Here is a 19,342-nt window from a genome sequence, read left to right as displayed (position 1 = left end):
CCCTCGGGCAACGGCTTCGCCGGGCGCCTCGCCCCGCCCCGCCCGGCCAGGCCCCCGCCCGCGGGCGGGGGGGGCGAGACTCTCTGGCGGGGGCGGGGCCTGCGAGCCCTGACAGGCGGCGGTAGCCAATGGGGAGAGAGGTCGCGGTGGTGGGCGGGCCGTCCGCCGAGCCGCCTCCGCGGCGCTATAAAGTGCGGTACCCGGGGGGGCGCCGCGAGGCGGGTGCTGCGGCGCGGAGCCGAGCGAGCGGGCGGGCGGGGGCTGCGGCGCTGCCGGGATGGGGAACACCGTCGCCAGAGAGGATTTCGAGTGGGTCTACACGGACCAGCCTCATGCCGACCGCCGCAAGGAGATCCTGGGTGAGGAGCGGGGATGGTGGCGGCGACGGTGCCGTCGCTCCTTGCCGCCGGTCTGCGTGGCGGGGGGGGGACGGGGGACGACGGGACACGGGGACGACACCCCACAAAATGGCTGCCAGCCGCCCGCGCCGGGGGGCGCGGCGGGGAGGGCGCCGCGGCGGAGGGCCCGTCCCTCGCCGCCAGCCGTTAGAGGCTCCCGGCGGCGGGGCGAGGGTGGGGCGGCAGGCGCGGGCCGAGGCGGGCGGCCGCGGGGCCGAAGACGGGCCGGGCCCGCGTGAGGGGAGCGGCGCTGGCCGCGTACGTGGAGGCGGGAGCCGCCGCCTTGGCGGCGCTGGCGGGGGAGGGGAGGAAGGAGCCGGAGGGCGGCTCGCCGCCTGCGAGCCCCGAAACGTGGGGCGGGCCGGGCTTCCATTTTGAGCTACGAGGCGAGCGCCGGGCAGCTGCGGAGCGGTGCCGGAGGCTGCCGGACAGCGGTGCGGGCGGTGAGGTCACCCCTCCCCGCGGGGGCTGCGGGCCGCTCCCCGCCCGCTGCCGGAGCTGCCGGCTTCCGCAGAGCCCTTCGTGCGGGTAGGAAACGAGCTGGATAACTGACGAGGAGTCTGCTGGCCGTTATAAACGGATCGCGCGTCGTGTGTCGGGGTCGTCGCGGCACCCAAGAGTGGTGGTAAATAACCGCGTTTTCAAGTAAGGTTTCTAAATCGGACCCGAGGTTACTTGAGCTCTTCTGAACTACTGGTGGGTTGTCAGTTCAAAGCCATTTCCTTCCTGGGTAGGCTGGAGGTGGTACTGGTGCTTGCCAGGTAGGTGCCTAGTTGCTGAGCAACAGAAAAATGTCAAAATGATTTAGTTCTAAAGGATTCTTTGTAGCAATGAGTGTTACCAGAGGAAAGGTGGTGTGTTTTCATTAGCTTTGCAGACATGTCCTAATTGGGAGGAAGGGCAGAAATTACTATGTATCTGCTTTTGTAATCTAACTGGGATAGTTGGCTGTGAGGAGAGTTTCTAAATAATTCCTTTTTTGTCTAATTGTTTCCCATCTAGCTAAACATCCAGAGATAAAAGCGTTGATGAAGCCAGACTACAACTTGGTCTGGGTGGTTGTGTTGATGGTTCTTGCCCAGTTGACTGCGTTTTATCTAGTTAAAGACTTGGACTGGAAATGGGTAGTCTTCTGGGCATATGTTTTTGGAAGCTGCATTAGCCACTCCATGACTCTGGCTATTCATGAGATCTCTCACAATAGTGCCTTTGGCAATAGCAAAGCAATGTGGAATCGATGGTTTGGAATATTTGCCAACCTCCCTCTTGGTCTCCCGTACTCCATATCCTTCAAGAGATACCACATGGATCATCATCGTTACTTAGGAGGCGATGGAATTGATGTGGACATTCCAACCAACTTTGAAGGCTGGTTCTTCTGCACCCGTTTTAGGAAGTTCATATGGATTGTTCTTCAGCCTTTTTTCTATGCGATTAGACCTCTCTGCATCAATCCCAAACCCATTACTCGACTTGAAATAATCAATTTGTTGGCGCAGCTTTCTTTTGATGTTGTGATATATTATTTATGGGGAGTCAAATCCACTTTTTACATGCTTGCTGGTTCAGTACTTGGACTTGGGTTGCACCCAATTTCAGGACACTTCATAGCTGAACATTACATGTTTTTAAAAGGACATGAGACTTATTCCTACTATGGGCCACTTAATTTGCTCACTTTTAATGTTGGCTATCACAATGAACATCATGACTTCCCCAATATTCCTGGCAAGAGCCTTCCACTGGTAAGTTTGCTTCCAAGGTTATAATTTTTTCTTAAAATAAGCCCTACTTTAACTTGAAAATCAGATAGAAAACTGATAGTTAGAAGAATGGAAGTTGGGAGATAAAAAAAAAAAAAACAAAACCCAAAAACAACCAACCACAAAACACAAAAAAACCAACCAACCAAAACCCCACAAACCAGACAAAAACCAGGTCAATTTCTAAATTGAGTGAAGCAGTGGGTAATTACTTACCATTTTAGTGGTAGCCTGAACAAGCTCCCAATGTGCTGGCTACTTAAGCCTCTTCCATAAAAGGAGAGGGGAGGAAATGCATGTCTTGTGCTTTGCACTAACTTTAGTTTTCTGTAATTACAACCAGCTTTCTGTTGTCTATGGTTTGTAAGCATGCAGGAAACTAGTTCAGAATCTGCAGATACCTTCAGAGATTTGTCGGCTCTGCCTTTGAAATCTTAAGGACAAAATTGTAATTCATGCTTATCCTTCAGTCTCTTCCATCACTGACATTCTCTGGTGGGGAAAAGAGGTGGTTTGAGGTACTGCTAATGTTTATTGTACTGTTGACAAATGTTTAATAGCTTTCTACTTTGGAGCAGCCCAGTTTCCTCTACTGAGAACCTTTGAACCTTAAGTAAGTATCAGCTGTAGTACATTGACAGAATTAAGGCTTCAAAGCTAAGACTTAAACCTGTCACATCTGCATGAGTAGCAGGTGTCAATTTTCAAACTAGTTCTCCCCACTTCAGTCTGTGCTAGTTTAAGCAGGAGCTTAATTCTCATCGTATAGGGGTTTCCCAATTGTAGCATGGGAACACAGGGTTCCAGGGTTCCACCTGAAACTTACCTTCAGTGAAAAGTATTTTTCATCAGACACTAAATTTGCAATCTGACAGCAGCTGTGGTGTTTGTATTTTATCTTTGTTATTGCACTTGGTAATAGTAAAACCTTGTAAGCTTGTGCCTTTTGTGCAGTCTAAAACTTGACTGTTATTTCTGTTGTCAGTGGTGGAACTGTAGATGAAATAACTACTCCAGCACTTCTTTAGGGAGGCACTTAAATTCTGGAATTGGTTTGTTGAGATTTTGGTTTTGTGGTTTTTGTTGGTTTGGGGAAAAAAAAAAACCACCAAGCCTTGATGATTTCTCTTATTCATTGATTTCATTTTCAAATACAGCTAAAGTTGCTTTAACTCACCTTTGATACCTAGATCTGTGCTGGTGAACCAGCATTTCACTTCTTGCACCAGTACTTAAATTGTAAATAGGGAATGATTTTTTCCAAGTGTTTAATGGCAGAGGTAAATACCCAGCTCTGCTACAGGACTCTTAACCCACAGCTCTGATAAGAAGACAAAGCCTTCTTTTAGAACAGTGTAGTTAATTTGATTGGACTGGACTCTGCTGTGCTGTGTGCTAAAGATCATTGAAGTACTTAACACTTGATTCCAGCTGGGGTACTGGTGAGCTGAGAATAATTACTGTTGAATAAAAGTATACTGGCTAGATGCACTATTCTATGGGTGTGATGACGGATCAAAATGATCTTCAGCTCTAAACCAGGCATGCAAATCTCTTGGGTTTGTTTGTTGCTTATACAAATTAATATTTTTTTTCTTCTGCCTAAAGCTATGGAATTTAGTGAAAAATCAGCTTTGTTCCATTCAGGTTTTTAAGGCCTTAGGTGGTTGGCCTTAAATATCAGTAAGTATATCTAACTGAAACTCCAGCTCTCTTAGTTTAGAACAGTGGTCTAGTCAGCATGTACATCTGAGAATAAAATCTTTCAAAGCAGTTTATATTCATTATGTAATGTCTGTCTACAGAAACAAGATGTTCCTCAGAAATAAGATGCTTTTTCTTCTGAGTGCTGAGGTTTGAAACTAAATGTAGAAATAGCTGTGTTAAACATCTCTTCCTAGAACTTGCAATATCCTTTTTAGTGATACTCATATACTTATGAGCCAGCACTGATCTGAGTCACCCACTTCCACTAGCAGCCAAACTGCTTGCTTTTGTGAGCTATATCATTCCGTAGGTAGCACAGTGAACAGACTTCAGTATGCTAGCAGAGTTTGTTCTGGTTAGCTTCAATATAAAAGTTTCATATGACATTTACTTAACAACCAGAGAGTTGCTTTTTCCTTCAAGAAACTTTCACATTGTGGCACTAGTAGCCTTTCTTGTAGAATCTAACATCTAAAATGAAACTTCTAGTGCTCTGCATTAAGCTACAGGTTAGGGATTGTAAAGTTGTGGTGACTGGTGCTAATAGAAATAGTAAGTAAACCTTGTATCTCCTTTTTAGGTGAAGAAAATAGCAGCTGAATACTATGACAACCTGCCACAATATAACTCTTGGATAAAAGTACTGTATGACTTCGTGATGGATGACACAATCAGCCCATATTCACGCATGAAAAGGCAATTAAAGGGTGAAGTGAAGCAAGATTAAACTTCTGGCAACCAAAAAACTTTGAAATGTCTGCTTGCTTTAAAGTGGCTGGTATTAGGTCTCTTGCTAAAGCTGTTGACCAGTGTCCTGAATTAAGATCTACAGCAACATAGCAATGCATCCTTAAGGATTTTGTAGCAGACTCCTACCAGCTATAACATTCCTCACAGTCCTCAGATTCATTGGTTTGATGTGTCTATGTTTGCCTAAGGATCAGTGTTATATGCATAATGCTAAATCACTTTGTTACAGAATTTACTTTGGCAGGCGTTAAATATATATAAAATATCTGTCTGCCTCTTAATATTTTAAAAGTTCTCGATGTAGTACACTGCCCACAACATGCTATTTAGATGACTGTAGTGTTAAAATGCTGTACCTGTTAATTCTAACCTAACATGATTTGTTAACTTAAACCTTCTGTTGAACCTGTTTCTTAACTTATGGGTGGAAGAACTAAATTTGCACAGAAATGTTAAGTCAGCTTTTGTTTAAGTATGTAATATGTCATTTGAAGCATTGCTATAAAGTTCTACCTTTTCTACTGAAAGTACCTTAAAGGAGCAATCTGTCAGAATGAAACTGGCATCTTTGAGATGGCTTGTGTGACTTCCTTGTAAAAAGGTGGGGAATTCAAGGGTATTGCCGACTTTGTGGGTCCCCACCTACTGCCTAAGCTGCTTGTGTTAGCATATAGCTTGTGCAGCTAGCATTTAGAATTGTATTGTGTAAGCCACTAGGTAACTTAATATAACTGATTAGGTTTTTCATAGTGGAAAAATCCTGTTACAGTTTGGGGTCTTCTGTTCTGCAAAGAAAAATGATTAGGCTTGTCCTAACGGGTTCTGCTGTTACCATGGTTTTAAATGCTCAGTCTATAAATATTTACACTCATTTGGAAGTTTGGCTTGTATGGAAAACTGAATCAATTGAAGCTGACACTGTTCTGGCAAACAAGGCTAGCTACAACCACTGATGACTCTACCTATTAGGCATATTAGTCATTTGTGTACACAGAAAGGTGTTGCTAAATGATCTTGGATTTTTTTTTCCCCTCTAAACCTACAGTAGCCTACATGAACCCTTGTCATTCTTGCATATTAAAATGTGGTGAGAGCACAGGTGGTGATATCAAATTCCCTGCTTAAGAAGTTTTTAAATTGTGAACAAAGAATGGATAGACTTGCTGAACACTGAAGAATCTCTACATACCTCAGCACAGTATATTTGCCTTCTATCATCTAATGCATTGATGATGGCTTTAAGCTGTCAAAGATGGCTACAAATCACCCTTAAATCTCAAATGGAGATCCTATGGTATGTAATTCACTTATCTGAAAGATGGAATCGTTGAAGGTGGAAGCCTTAGCTGCTCTCCACACTGGTCTGCTGTAAGTAACTTAATTTTTAGATGCCTTCAACTCCTGCATTTTGGGTTTTTTGGAAGAAGCTGCTTGCCTGACAAGAATGTGTTGGTATGTCTTAACCTTTGCTTGCTTGCAGTCCTGTTCTTAATGTGTATTTTGTTTAAGTGTGGGCCCTTATCTGTGGTTAAGCAACAGAAATGGTATGGAAGCGTGCCAACTACTTAAGTGACTTCATGATGCCAATAACATGCTAGGTAGCCAGCATATTGCTCAGGGTAGAGTGTAATGTCAAAATATATTTTATCCAGTATTTTTACATGTAATTAAAAGCAAAGATTAAAGTAATATTGGGTGAATTTTTGACTGGTCCCCTTATGCTGAAGGACTTTAAGCTTTAGAGAAATTTAGTATTTTTAAAGCAGATGCAAGACCTGTTCTGTTGAGTGGTAGTATAGATGAACTGTAAAGAATCATTGCCTCTCCTTTCTACTCAGAAGAAAACTGACTGGTTGAAAGACTTGAATAGGCTTAACAAGTTGCAAAACAGTTTCTTTTTAAGCTGCTTCTGCACAATTGCTCCATTTAAGAACCGAAAGGTGGAATTAAATCTCTCTGGTGTTGATGGTTTACCATAGCTGGATGAAGGACTGAAAGTGTCTCCAGAAAGTTTTATGGCTAAAAGCTAAAGTTAAGAAATTCAGTTATCCTAGATGAATACTTAAGATAACCAGAGCTCAGAGTCAAATTTTTATACTTAGGCTTAGTGACCTACTTGATGGAATCACTGATGCCCCTTACTGCCCTCCCAATGGGTAGTGCAAGTGTGAGTTTCTGCTTTTAAACAGGACTGAAGTTGCCATCTCTAATGTTTAAAATTGCAAATGTTGCTTTAAGGTGTTATGACTATGATCTTTCCTTCCAACTCTGACTATGTGCTATTTTCACTTCAAGAGCTGCAGAATAGTGGGGAATTCTGAGGGATAGATCTATGCTTGTGATAATCTTTCTGAAACATCTGCTACTGGCTACCTATTGGAGAACACTTACTGGACTAGGTTAATCTGGGCCAGTGAGGCTTAAGTTTGGATCTAAACCATGGTCTGATTCTTGCCAAGCATTGGTAACTACCACTCTTAGGCATATAATTTCTATGTATTACACAAGAGGCCTTGGCATCTAACTGCAGTAATAGGGATTTTGCCAGAAGCAGATCATCTGAAAGTTAACCTATATTGCAGCATAGTTTCATCCCTAAAAAACAGTTAGAAGCATTTCTGAACCACTGGTAAAAGGAATTAAGGCCAGCTGGACTACTTGGCCTGTGTTTGATATATTCTAAATGAATAACTAGTTTTTTCCAGTCATAATGTGGTGTTTAGGCCAAGGCATGGCACAGAAATAAGAAAAGTTATTTTAACAAATTAAATAATTTTCATTAATGCTATTAAAATATATCTGGCAGAAACAGTATAATTTTTGAAGTATTTTATCTGAAAGTTGCAGGGAGCTTTGACTAACCAGTGAAGAACAAATAAAACCTAAAGAGCATTAAGAACCCTGACAGTTAACCCAATTTTTTTTTTTAAATCTATTCAGATGGAATGACTCAACTTTGGCCTTCCTACATGCTTGTTAGGGTTTGTTCCTTTCTGTGCAACTAAAGCATCTTACTAGATTGTCAGTTTGGCAAACCTCTCCTTCATGTGAAATCAGCCAGGAGTTTAACTGTCAAAACACAGCTGACTTTGGGTCAGCTGTGTTAAGCATATCATCCAAGTATTTTAGCTGCAGGTAAATTGTGGAGAGGTCTGAATCCCCTTCACAGCTTTCAGAGTAACTTAAGTTTTCAGAATAAACTGCCTTGCATAGCTTTCAACACCCCTCCCCCAATTATCTGAAGCTGCTTATGTGGAATAAGTAATGCATTCTGGAATCTGATCATACTAGGCATGAGTTTTCCCACAGGACAGGCGTGGGTATATTCCTCTTTCAGAACAACTCTTGCCTCTGGCATTCTTGTTTTGCTGTTGAACCTGTCTGTTCCACAACAGTGGCCAATTAACATGTGTTAAATGGGTGCATCTTTCTGGCTACAGAGCTCCATACTTTCAGATCCAGGGCAAGACTTCCCACTTGGAACCAGAAGTCAGCTGAAAAGTAGTTAAGACTTGGTTCTGCATCTCAGAATTCCTCTGATTAAGTCTTTAAATGTAGCCAGCAAGCATGTAACACATACTTAAAAGTTTACAGATGTTGAGAAATGGATCTGTTCTATGTAAGGGGACACTGCTAGGTAACGAGCTCAGTGGTTCATCCCTGCCTTCTTGGCATTTATTCTTGTATTAGATGAGGTGGCATGCCACAGTAGAACTTAAAGCTGTTCATTCCTTATTTAATGATGAGGTTCAGCAACAATAATGTCAATGCTATAGATTGCAGGCTGCTGTACTAAAGCTGCTGGACAAATGGGAGAAAAAGTCACTTTCAAGTAGTGATCTTGCATGATAAGTGGTCTAAGACACAGCTTTTGGGAAGTGTACTCCTCTGTCATTTGAAAGAATCTCAAAAGACTTAAGGCAAAGCAAGTTCTGGTATTTGAGCTTGCACATTGCAAAGCACAGGAGCCACTTCTGGGTCTGCCAAGATTGCTTCTGCAAGGTCCTAGGAAAACAATCTGACAAATAGGTGTGTCTAGATCATGCAGATATGCCTTTAGTATAGCAACCTGCAACTCTACATACACCATTACCTCTTCTCTATCAAATCCTCTATTTCACAATCAATCAAGCCTGCAGTGGTATATACAAGACTTCAGTGAGGACAAAAACATTGAAAAAGTTTCCTATTGAGCCAAGGATGAAGACAGTGTTGTGTGGAGTTTGTTTTTTTTTTCTTGCTGACAGTTCCCTGTACTGCCTCTGCCCCTATCCATGCTTAAGCTAGGATCTAATATGCTCTGGGACAGGATCATTCTTGTGATTTAGATATGTGGCTAGCCTCAGGAAAAGGGACAGAAGAATGGCATGATGAACAATTTCTTGTCACAACAGAAACAAGATGACTAGAGGGAAAACCTCCTCTAGGCATGTCTGCTAGGAGGGGTGGTAGCTGCATATGCAGAACATAGTGGTCTCTATTGCATGAAAAGGCTTGTTCCTTAAAGCATTCCCTTTTCTGTGTACAATTACAAGGAATCTTGCATTTTATTTCTTATTAAGTTATTTTTTTAGTGATAAGTACTGTAGCCTAAGCAGAATTTCCCCCAAGAAAAAGTAGCAGTGTGGGTGCAGCACTTCCTTGTGTGAACAGTCAAATAGAGTTCAGTTGCCTACCCTTGTCTGCTCCTTGACACACATGCAGCCCAGACAAGGTAAGCAAACATGATATGAACACTTGACTGATCTGGCTTTTTCTGCCTTTCAACTTCAGATTTTCTTGTAAATTCAAACCCTCCTGCACCCCACTTCCTCACATGTTAAGAAGAACCATCATCAGACACCTTGTATATTAAACATGTGTTTTATGTTAGAACTCTTGACAAGACTATATTGTTATTACTACTTGAACAGTATTTCCTCCTTGGTCTTGCCTTGCAAGTCCTACCTTGCTTTCTTGTTCCATATATACACAGGAATAATACCATCATAAGAGGGAAGGAGGAGAAAATTCTTAGGTGAGTATGCCAGGGCTTAAGGACTTTACTCCATAAGCTCATCAACTGCAGCTATCCTTAAGCATGGTAGCAGGATTTTCCTCTATATATCCATAAAGGAGAAATCAGTCATGTGGTTATTTATTTTCAACTGTAGAGTGGCTTGCTTGCCACACTTTTTTTCCCAAGAAAGGATGACAGGTATTTCTAAACAGTATTACTTAAGTGTATCAGTTAGACCTCTTAATTCCTGATACGAGTTTTTATATATAGTTTGAAACCAATGCAGGCTGCAGGCAGGTAAAAACAGCAATGGCCTTTAGAATTACCATATCTAAAAGTAGAATGGGTGACAGTTTCAAAATTGATAATTGAGGTATCATATACTGTTTTGACGGGGCTCCTGCTTGGTTCTTTTTTCATTGGTCAACTCTCAAACACTGAACTGAATTGAGTGTATTATTGTACTGAAAGAGTTCACAGCTTACTTTCACAGTTGTAGCTTCCTATAAAGCAAAACCCTTTTACTTAAAGGTGGTAAAAAAACCTGCAAAGTTGTAGATTTAGAGCTAAACCAGGAAAAAGTTTATGTAACGGGGTAGTTTTTATATAGATCTGTACATGACATCTAGATAAGATTTTTACATTAAAATTGGTCACTTAACTGATATGTACTAATTGCATTGCCTCACAGTAATGAACATCCACAGATGAAACTACTCTGAGATAAAATGATGATCCTTCATCTTGGATTTCTGGGGATCACAGTAATTTGTGAAGCTCCAAGCCTGATTTACAATTACAAGTAGACACATCATCTTCTGCTTTATATGCAGGGACTTCATTTGTTAGTCATATGGCCCACAACTTGAGTCACTGAGTCTCAGGCTTCCCTAGAAGAGGGAGGAAGCATCATACCATGTTGTGCAAAAATCACAGTGGTAAGTACAAGCCGCCCTGAGTGTCAGTATTTTTAAAACCTAAGTGTGTTGTGATTAGTTATTTGTAATAGCCTTCCACATTTACCTTTGGGGAAAAATGTACAAAATCTTTCGTCAGATGGCAATTCAGAGAAGACTAAGATGTAAGGCACTGTTCCCTCTCAAGGCAAGGTCAGTTAAAGTTAGATCAGGTTGTTCAAGGTCACATCTAATAAAGCATGGCAATTTGTTTAAACAAAGTTATGATTTGAGTAGGAGATTAAATGATCTCCTCCATCTTACATGTTAAAATAGGGGGGATGGTTACAGAATAAATGTTGCTACTGTTTTTTACATGGAAATTTCATTACTTTAAAAATTATTTAAAGTTTGGTGTTATCAAACTTAAAAGACTTTCTACGAAACTTGCTAGCAGAAATCATCCATTTCCTTTTCTGATCCTTGACTGATGGTTGCAGTGCTTTTAGAAAGAATAAGACTGATCAAAGATAGGAACTGACATTAATCCTTAAAGAACTTTGTAGAATGATGACAGTGGTAAAAAAATCCATGAAGGCTTGTAGGTTTCAGAAATTAGTTGCTTGGTGTCTCTTACATTTCAATGTTTTGTCTTAACTCAGATACTTCCCAGTTTGCTGATGCTGAAAGTTATGTTTCCAAGACCCTCTTTCCAAGATGGAATTTCTTGTATTTAACACCCCCACCCCCCAAATCCCCAAACTTGAAGCTCTTGGCCTGTTTCTTAAAACAGTAATGTTTTCCTTCCTCCAGAGGATATCAAAACATGTGAGTTAAGAAATTCAAATCCATAATAGAATTTTTTGTTGTTGCAGATTTGTTTTGAGAACCAGCTTGTTGGATAACTTACTGTTTCAAATGTTTCCTAAGTGGCTGTTAAATCACAATACCATAGCACTTCTCGGATTTCCAAACTTTACTCTCTCCTAGATAACTTTAAGACATCTTGCCATCTGTGGATAGTTTCTTTTGATAAAGCAAAGGGAAGCTGTTAGAAGCTTGGAGAACCAGTGCTGGCACAATCAATTTGTCACTGTATTTGGAAAAGGCATGATTAATGGTATGATAACATACAGTGCAGCACTTTCCCAGTCTACTTTCACAGCTGTCTTCTCCCAGTGATTCTTCCAGAGTCATCGTTCTTGAAAACAGCTGTTTTCATTTATGGTTGAAAACAGCTCTTTGAGCAGTGTAAACACTTTGAAGGGTTAGCCTGTCTCCCTCTGAGGGATTTCTGATTAAGGGCATGAAATGTTTAGAATGGTATTAGCTCTTCAGCAGTAAAAGCGTTCATTTTTAAAATGTAAATGGTGATAAGCAGGAAGTGTGTATTGTATCTTTTATTCTGGAAGTAGTTAAATTAAGGATGGTTTGGAGCAGTAGGTTATGATGACCTTTTTTCAGGTACAGTTTAAAAAGTTGAGAGATTGAGTACAGCTTCTTTCAAACCTGTCTCTTGAAATCAGGTGCAGGTATTACAAAACTCTCCACCAACGTAGAGTTAAGTCTCTCCTGGGAATTGTCCAAATGTATCACCTGCACAGTGACTGATGCAGTTCTTCATACATTATTTGATCCTAAGAGTGCCAAGATGAGAGGAAAAAAATACTTCAGACAATGGTAAAAAATAATGCAATGTTTAAAAGTGACTTTATATGTCACTTTTACAAGTGACTTTCACTTTGTTAAACAAACCAGCTATATGAGCCACTAGCTATATTTTAAAACATTTACAGACAAAAACCTAAATAAGGCAATAGCCCACTACCCTGGCTCATAAATTAGGTTATCCAGTGATAGTCACCAATGATATGTAGTTAAGAGAAGCCTTTGGCACACTTAGACTTAATATTGCCATGCTGTGTTCAGATTGCAGATTCACTAAGAAGATACTGCCCTCTTTACGGGGGAAACTGCTGAATTGATACTTAATTCCCTCACCTAGTTCTGCTAAAATGAACTGACAAGATCTTCTTTTGCTAGTTCCTTAATCCTTTTCATGAATCACTCAAAATAACAGTTTTGAGGAACAGAATGATTAAAGATGTTAACTTCCACTGAAATAACTGGCTTCAGAAGGTGATATCTGTCCATAGTTTTAAGAACAACTTATTTTGGTTTGTCTCAAGTCAACCAATTAAACCAAAAGCAAGTTAATGGAACTGAGATGTGTATGGGAGGGAAAAGGAAGAGTCAGAAGCACTAAATTGGTGAGATGCAGTTTTTTATTTTCCAGTATTCATAAGAAGGTATGTAGAGAGTTTTTGTCAGCTTCAATTTGTGTAGCAGATAAGAAGTAGTATCTGGAAATGGGAGATGAGTTTCTTGTACTTCAAAAGATATTTCAAAATACCTAACAAAATTCTTCAGATGGATATAACCGAAATATAGGGCTCTGAGACATGGGACATTTAAGCTGCCTTTGAGATGCAGAATGACATTTCTGGTTAACTCCTAAGAACCAGAAGAGTACGTACTAACACTTAGCAGTGATTGCCATGTTAGAGGGGATGTTTTAAGTTTTTGTGGCTGTTGCTTCTGAACTGTTTGCTTAATAATTAGCAGAGGGGAAGAAAACAACCACCAATACCATCTTTAAAGGGTCTTGGAGCCAAAGATCACTGACCATCACCATACAATAATAATGAAAGGAAACAGTTAACTAGTTAACTTCTCTCTGGCTAGTGTTCAAAGTGAATATATTAATGTATTTTGGCTGCAGTACACTCTTGGCAACACAGAGACCTATATGCAAAAGCTCTGCAGCAATAACAATTCCTCTATATATAAACTTATCAATTACAGTAAGATGATTGAACAGCTTTCAGTTATTAAAGAACAGGTCATAAGGAAACCTTTAAAACAAACTTCCTTGATAAATGCAAATAATGAAAAGAGTGATAAGAAATAACTAAGATGGTAAAGTGTATTTTATGTCCTATCTCAAAATGCTGCCTTTTGCACGTTAACAGAAATGGTTGAGCATCTTTGGGTGTCACATCCATCTAGGGGGGAAAAAAGGTAGTGGCAAGGTGTGGTATACTCTAAAGGCCTCAACTTTTAACTGAAAATTCCACGGACATAAGATGTTAAGGTCAGGTCAGTAACTAATCTGGGAATGTCAATGAGAAGCCCAAGGAGCCAGAATAAGAGATAACCCTGATAGCATTGTAATCAATCTACATGCAATGCATCATCTGCAGCTGAACGGGGAGACTTTAATTTCTGACCTTGTAAAAAACATCAGGTTTGCTTAATGCAGAAACAGGTAGTGTCAGTTTGAAATACATGCAAGTATAGTGCAACCTTAACTATTCCCACCAGTCTCCAGCATAAAAAGTGTCCTTTCTAGGGGAGTAGTGAGTCCTGCACACTTGCAGCTTATCTTACCTTTTTTGATACTGAAGATTTCACTTTCCTAAAAGCTTCTTCAAAGTGTTTACGGGAGATCTTGATTTCTCCTTAAAGAACAAAGCATAATAAATTAATAAAATTGCAGGCAAGTGACAATCAAATGATTGTTGCATGTATTTCAAGGCAGCATTCATGAAACTTAACTAACTGCATGTGCTAGTCAGTTGGATGAGATCTGATTCAGTAGTGTTAGGAACACCTGAACTCTTGTATTTTATGTAGCCTCCTGTCTATGATCTTTGGGAAGATCTTAATCCCTCTATCCCTTGCACCTTAAGCCAAGGAATACTTACTTGTTTCTGAAGGTTATTTTAGGTATTAGTGTTTCCACCTGCAGATTGAGAATTTCATTCTCAAAGATGCCCAGTTAACTGCAGCTTACATCAAATCCAGTTAGAATTCAAGTCCCTTGACCCTTCTGGAAGTGAATGCCTCTAATCTTGCTGCTTCCAGTTCTGGCCTTCATTTTCTATGCATATTTAATATTAAGCTTCCCTACAGAGTGTTATTTAGTAAGTACCTAGAAAACATTTTGTTATCATTCCAATTCTACTGCAGGATGCTCAATTCCTAAACAAGTGACTTCATATCATTGCCTTGTCCGGCATTACCCAGAATTGATGAAAGCTTTCACTTTTACAACTCCCTTTGTTTAAGTTTATGCAAATTGCCTTTTTGACCTTAATGCAGCTATCCACAGTCATTATTCCTAATCCCAACCTTTTGAACAGGTTTTTTTGTATGCTGAAATGTAAGCATACCTCAAATAAATCATGGATTCCTTTGTTCTCACAAGCAAGTGCCTTGTTTAATCTAGACTTAAGAATCCCAGGATACCAATCCTATACAGATTCATTACAATGCTAACATTACGCACAGGTATCAGATAAGATAGAGGTACAAAAAGTATGTCTTTAGAGTCAATTTGGTACATTTTTTAAAATGTATTTCATTAAGACACTTTTTCTTCCACAGATATGTATTGCCACTACCTTTGCATACATCTTTGTAAGGTGAAATGGGATGTGCTGACATGAAAAAAAACTGTTAAGATTCCCCATTAATATATTTGATGTCTGAGTTTAGCAAAAATCTGCTGATACAGCAAAAGACTACATAGCAGATAGAAGGCACTAAATTAAAGATGAGAACTTGTTTAAGGTATAAAACAGAACAGCAAATAGTCTACAATTATTATTACTTGCTTTAAAGTAAAGATGAAGGTTAAAGTTCACTGAACTGAACATACAACCTTGCTGCTCTCTCATCTCAATTCTCTGGAGCTCTTATTCAAGATTCCCATTACCATATAAAGTTATACCAGTATAAATGAAGATGTAAATTTAAAATATGAGCATTTTAACTTATTTCCTCAAGGAAACACTACTTGTAGTAAGAAAAAAAGAGTTCAATTTGGGTCTTTCACAGAAACCAAATTAAGATTGAGTCATCAAATTTTTTTTTCCTATTTACGTAGGTAAGTTAAGGATAGCTGGTTCCCTTTCCTCTTAATTTGAAAGTATCAAACAAGGACCAGATCTTGCTTTTCAAATTCAACCACACAGTCTTTAATTAATCTCACTTGTTAAACCACACTTGCTTTTAACTGCTGTAACAAGAAGTCTCATAGACTCTTTGCTTAAGAAGATCAGCTTTACAGACTATGCAGGTGCTATGGGGTCACTGGCTATCTCTTAAAAAAAAAAAAAAATCCCCAAAGGGACATTCAAGTATAAGGTCATAGTTTAGAAGGTCAGTGAAATCTCTGCATTTGTCTTTGCAGCTGAAAGTGTCAAGAGAGTCTCATACCCTATACATTCTTTGTAACTGGATCTATTTGAAATAAATATACAGGAATATAAATAGGTCAGTTGAGATGTTAATAGTAAGTAACCAGGACCAGATGGTGTTCACCCAAAGGTTCTGAAGGAACTTGTCTATGAGACCACAGAACTGCTGGTTAAATTGTGTAACTTGTTACACCCACCAAAGGACTGGGAACTCCAAAGAATTGTAGAAAAGATTCTTTGGTGGACTGAAAGCTGATTAAAGGATATGAAATAGAACGTAAGGCTTAATGGTCAGTTGTCAGGATTGGGAACAGGCCGCAGTAGGGTCCCACTCTGGCATCAGTGCTGAAATCTGTTTTATGCAGCATCTTCCTCAGTGGTTTGAAAACAGGACCCAGAAGTGGAAACTCCAAGTTTGCAAATGATATTGAACTCTTCTGGACAGTCAAATGCTGGGCCAATGATGAGAAACTCCAGAGGGACCTCATAAAACTGAAAGTCTGCCCAATCTTTGTTAAGATTCCCCCTTCTTCCCCCAGACAAACTGCAATATCTGGCAACTCCCAGACCACAGTGACTAACATAATCAGCTCTCCTAGGACTGTTAAAGTTGGAAGTAGAATTTGTGGATTCCTATAAGAAATATCACAAAAAGGATATCTTTCCATTTCACTATAAAAAAAGTCCCTTCAAGCAAACCACTGTTGAGTGTTAAGAAAAACAGACCCCTGAATTTATTCCAGAGGGAGAATACCAAGGTATAACAAGGAAGTTGCAACAGAGTTTCTACAGAATAGAAAGGAGCAGGACTGATCTCAGCCAGCTGATTCCAAAGTGACTGATGAAGACACAAAGCACACATCTACAGTCATGAACAGAGCATAGGAAGGGATTCAGTTGTGCTTGTCCTGTGGTAACACTGAAAGGTGAAATTCTCCAGTCTGTGTACACACTCTACCCTTTTGAAGATATAAATGAACAAGGTCTCAAATCAGAAACCACCTTATACACTTTCATACCAGCCAGGGCTGACATCTTGGAAATCTAAACCCAAGGACATCCCAAACAAGCAGCTGCTATAAACATGCCAATCAAGCTATGCATATATTATGGACTTGCTGGCTGCCAACATATCCATATAATAAGTGCTCAGGCTGCAGTCCTAAATGTGAAGGCTGAATTCAAGTGATGAGGATCTTTGAATAGAGCCTGGTCTATTCTGGGTAATTATAAAAACAAACAGGATAAATTCAGAAATTTCCATCTCAAATCAAGAGCCTTCTCCATCTACAGCAAACAAAATGGGTAACCAAGTCATACAACAGTGAAGGTTTTTATAGTTTGTTTCTCCATCCCCTGCCCCAATGAACATGCTAGTTCCCTCAAAACAAGAAATACAAACGTTCTGCTCTGTTAACCTACTGTTAAAAAAACAGATGGGACTAGTTACATACTAGATCAAAAAGAATGATTCAAAGCCATTAAAATTCCAGCGTGGTTCTCAGAAATCAGAGGCATAATGAAAGCCTAATATCTTTTCCAAGGACATCATCTGAAAAGTCACAATTTCATCTCAGCTTTGCGTTTTGACTTAAGGGTAGAATAACAAACAGAATTACTGGAAAAAGTCTAGATACACACACATTTTACATAAAAGAGTTTCAATTTCCAATTATGTTTTCTTATCTGCACAGAAAAAAAGAATAATTTAAAAAACAGGAAAATACAACTTAAAAGTGCAGAGAGATATGGAAAGATTGTACTTGAAACAATTTATAACTCCCTGTTAAAGTCCTGCCAAGAGCCACTGATGAGCTAAACACCTAAGATCAAAAATGGCACTCAGATTTTCCTAGTGCCATTACTACTAGGTGCATGGATTCAGGTACACAGTACAATTTTGCACCAAAAGTATGTGATCAGTATGTGTGCAGTTACAACTGTACTCATATCTGCAAATAAGTCAGTATAATTAGTCTTTGATAGTGATGTGGAAATCTGGCAAAGACATTCAGTCTAGTACATAAACTGTCAGTTTATACTACCATTTAACATAAACTTTTCTTTAAGGTTACAAGGTTCAATTCTTTTAGAAAAAAATTTTACGCTGAACCTCCAGCATAACCATTTTTTCCTGTACTCTCCCCTACGTATACTTCAAAGATGCTTATGTGTTCTTGAAACAAATCTGACTTAATTTTTGTTTGGCTTGAAGTCATCAATCATTTATGTACAGCATGTACACCTTTATGCTTGTCTTGCACTACCTTAAATACTTTACATTCCATTTATCTTCTCACTGTTCAGTTAAGGTTTTTGTAAAGCTTTCTTACCTTTCTTGCTTTGAGTATTCCACAGGGCCATTTCCTGTCTCAAGGCGCAAATTGAAGCCTCACGCACTAGAGCAGAAAGGTCTGCCCCTCTACAGATACAAACAGAATAGGTTATTTTAGGATAAATTTCTCTTGTCTTTAGCTAATGGCATATAGAAAGGCAAGAAACTATAAATGATGGTAAGAGGCTGGTTGTGCTGTCATAAAGGTTCATCTTAAGAACATTTGAAAGAGGTCTGAGGACAACCCACTGCTGCAACGTTCATTATGGAGTAACGTCCTTCAGATTTTAGCCACAGATTAAAATCAAATAAATGAGAGGCAAGGGGAGAGGCAAAAACCCCACCCAGCATACTTAAAAATGCCAAAAGATTGATTAATATTGTGCCACTTGGTAGGAACTTGATTTTTTTTTTTTTTTAATCAGTCTTATGAAAGATTCAAATGGAATCACCCATTATTACAAAAGGGAGCTGCCTTGCTCAAAGCTGCATCAACAGTTAACATCCTCTTAAAATAATAGTATCCACAAAACATGGTCAGATCAGTCTTTCTAAATATTTGCTTCCAGTTTCCAGCTGTTGAACTTTTCACAAGCCTTCAAACTGACACAAGTCATTGAACCAAAGAAAATTTTCACAATTAACTCCCTATGTTTCATTTTGGGGTGCTAGGAATACTGCTGTATTTAAAAACCAAAACCCACCCACCCACCCAACAAAAACCACAAAAACCCACCCCACAAGCAAAAAACCCCCAAACCCCAAACAAAATCCAAAATGCAAACAAACACCCCTCCCCCCCCCCCCCCAAAAAGACAGTGAGTGAAAGGGGCAAATAAAAAGTACTCATCTTTCCCAAATATGAAACAATGACAAAATAAAAATCATTACTGGTGATAGCTTCCATTTCTAAGATTCAGAAGCAATATTGTGACAAGCAGCATGTCATAAACTTTCTCTTTTGTGAACTCCAGAAAATCATTAACTCTTAATAAATCATTTAATAGATTAAAGCTTTTTGAAGTTTTGTACAACACAATTCCAAATTATTCTGACAGATATGGCCATCAAGCTTTCCTAAAAAAAAAAACATACCTCGGTATTCCCAAAGCACAAGTTGAAATAGGCCCTCATTACTTTGTCAAACACGCTGCTTTCAGCTGTGTGACAGAACAAGTTGGTTATGGTTGTTTAACCAATTTGCTTTCATCATCATTGTATATGGGTCCA

The 19,342-nt window shown here is 39.7% G+C and overlaps 2 protein-coding genes across 2 annotated transcripts in view; one reads left to right on the top strand and one right to left on the bottom strand.

Moving 5' to 3' along the window:
* Positions 1–221: 221 nt before the first annotated feature.
* DEGS1 (delta 4-desaturase, sphingolipid 1) lies at positions 222–5,011 on the top strand. Its single transcript, XM_075042562.1, has 3 exons — positions 222–359; positions 1,401–2,143; positions 4,449–5,011. The coding sequence occupies exons 1-3, from the start codon at positions 278–280 to the stop codon at positions 4,593–4,595; spliced, it is 972 nt and encodes a 323-aa protein (XP_074898663.1). The 5' UTR covers positions 222–277; the 3' UTR covers positions 4,596–5,011.
* A 6,779-nt stretch (positions 5,012–11,790) lies between these two features.
* The window catches only part of NVL (nuclear VCP like), a 44,112-nt gene continuing 36,560 nt past the window's right edge, over positions 11,791–19,342 (bottom strand). The window contains exons 21-23 of the mRNA XM_075042561.1: positions 18,111–18,199; positions 13,964–14,034; positions 11,791–12,150 (exon numbers count right to left, since the gene is read on the bottom strand). Coding sequence (XP_074898662.1) covers positions 12,106–12,150; positions 13,964–14,034; positions 18,111–18,199 — 205 coding nt within the window. The 3' untranslated portion in view covers positions 11,791–12,105. The remainder of the gene's footprint in view (positions 12,151–13,963; positions 14,035–18,110; positions 18,200–19,342) is intronic.

This window comes from Buteo buteo, chromosome 12 (genome assembly GCF_964188355.1).
Source record: "Buteo buteo chromosome 12, bButBut1.hap1.1, whole genome shotgun sequence".
Taxonomy (NCBI): Eukaryota; Metazoa; Chordata; class Aves; order Accipitriformes; family Accipitridae; genus Buteo; species Buteo buteo.
This window is presented reverse-complemented; position numbering and strand designations above follow the sequence as displayed.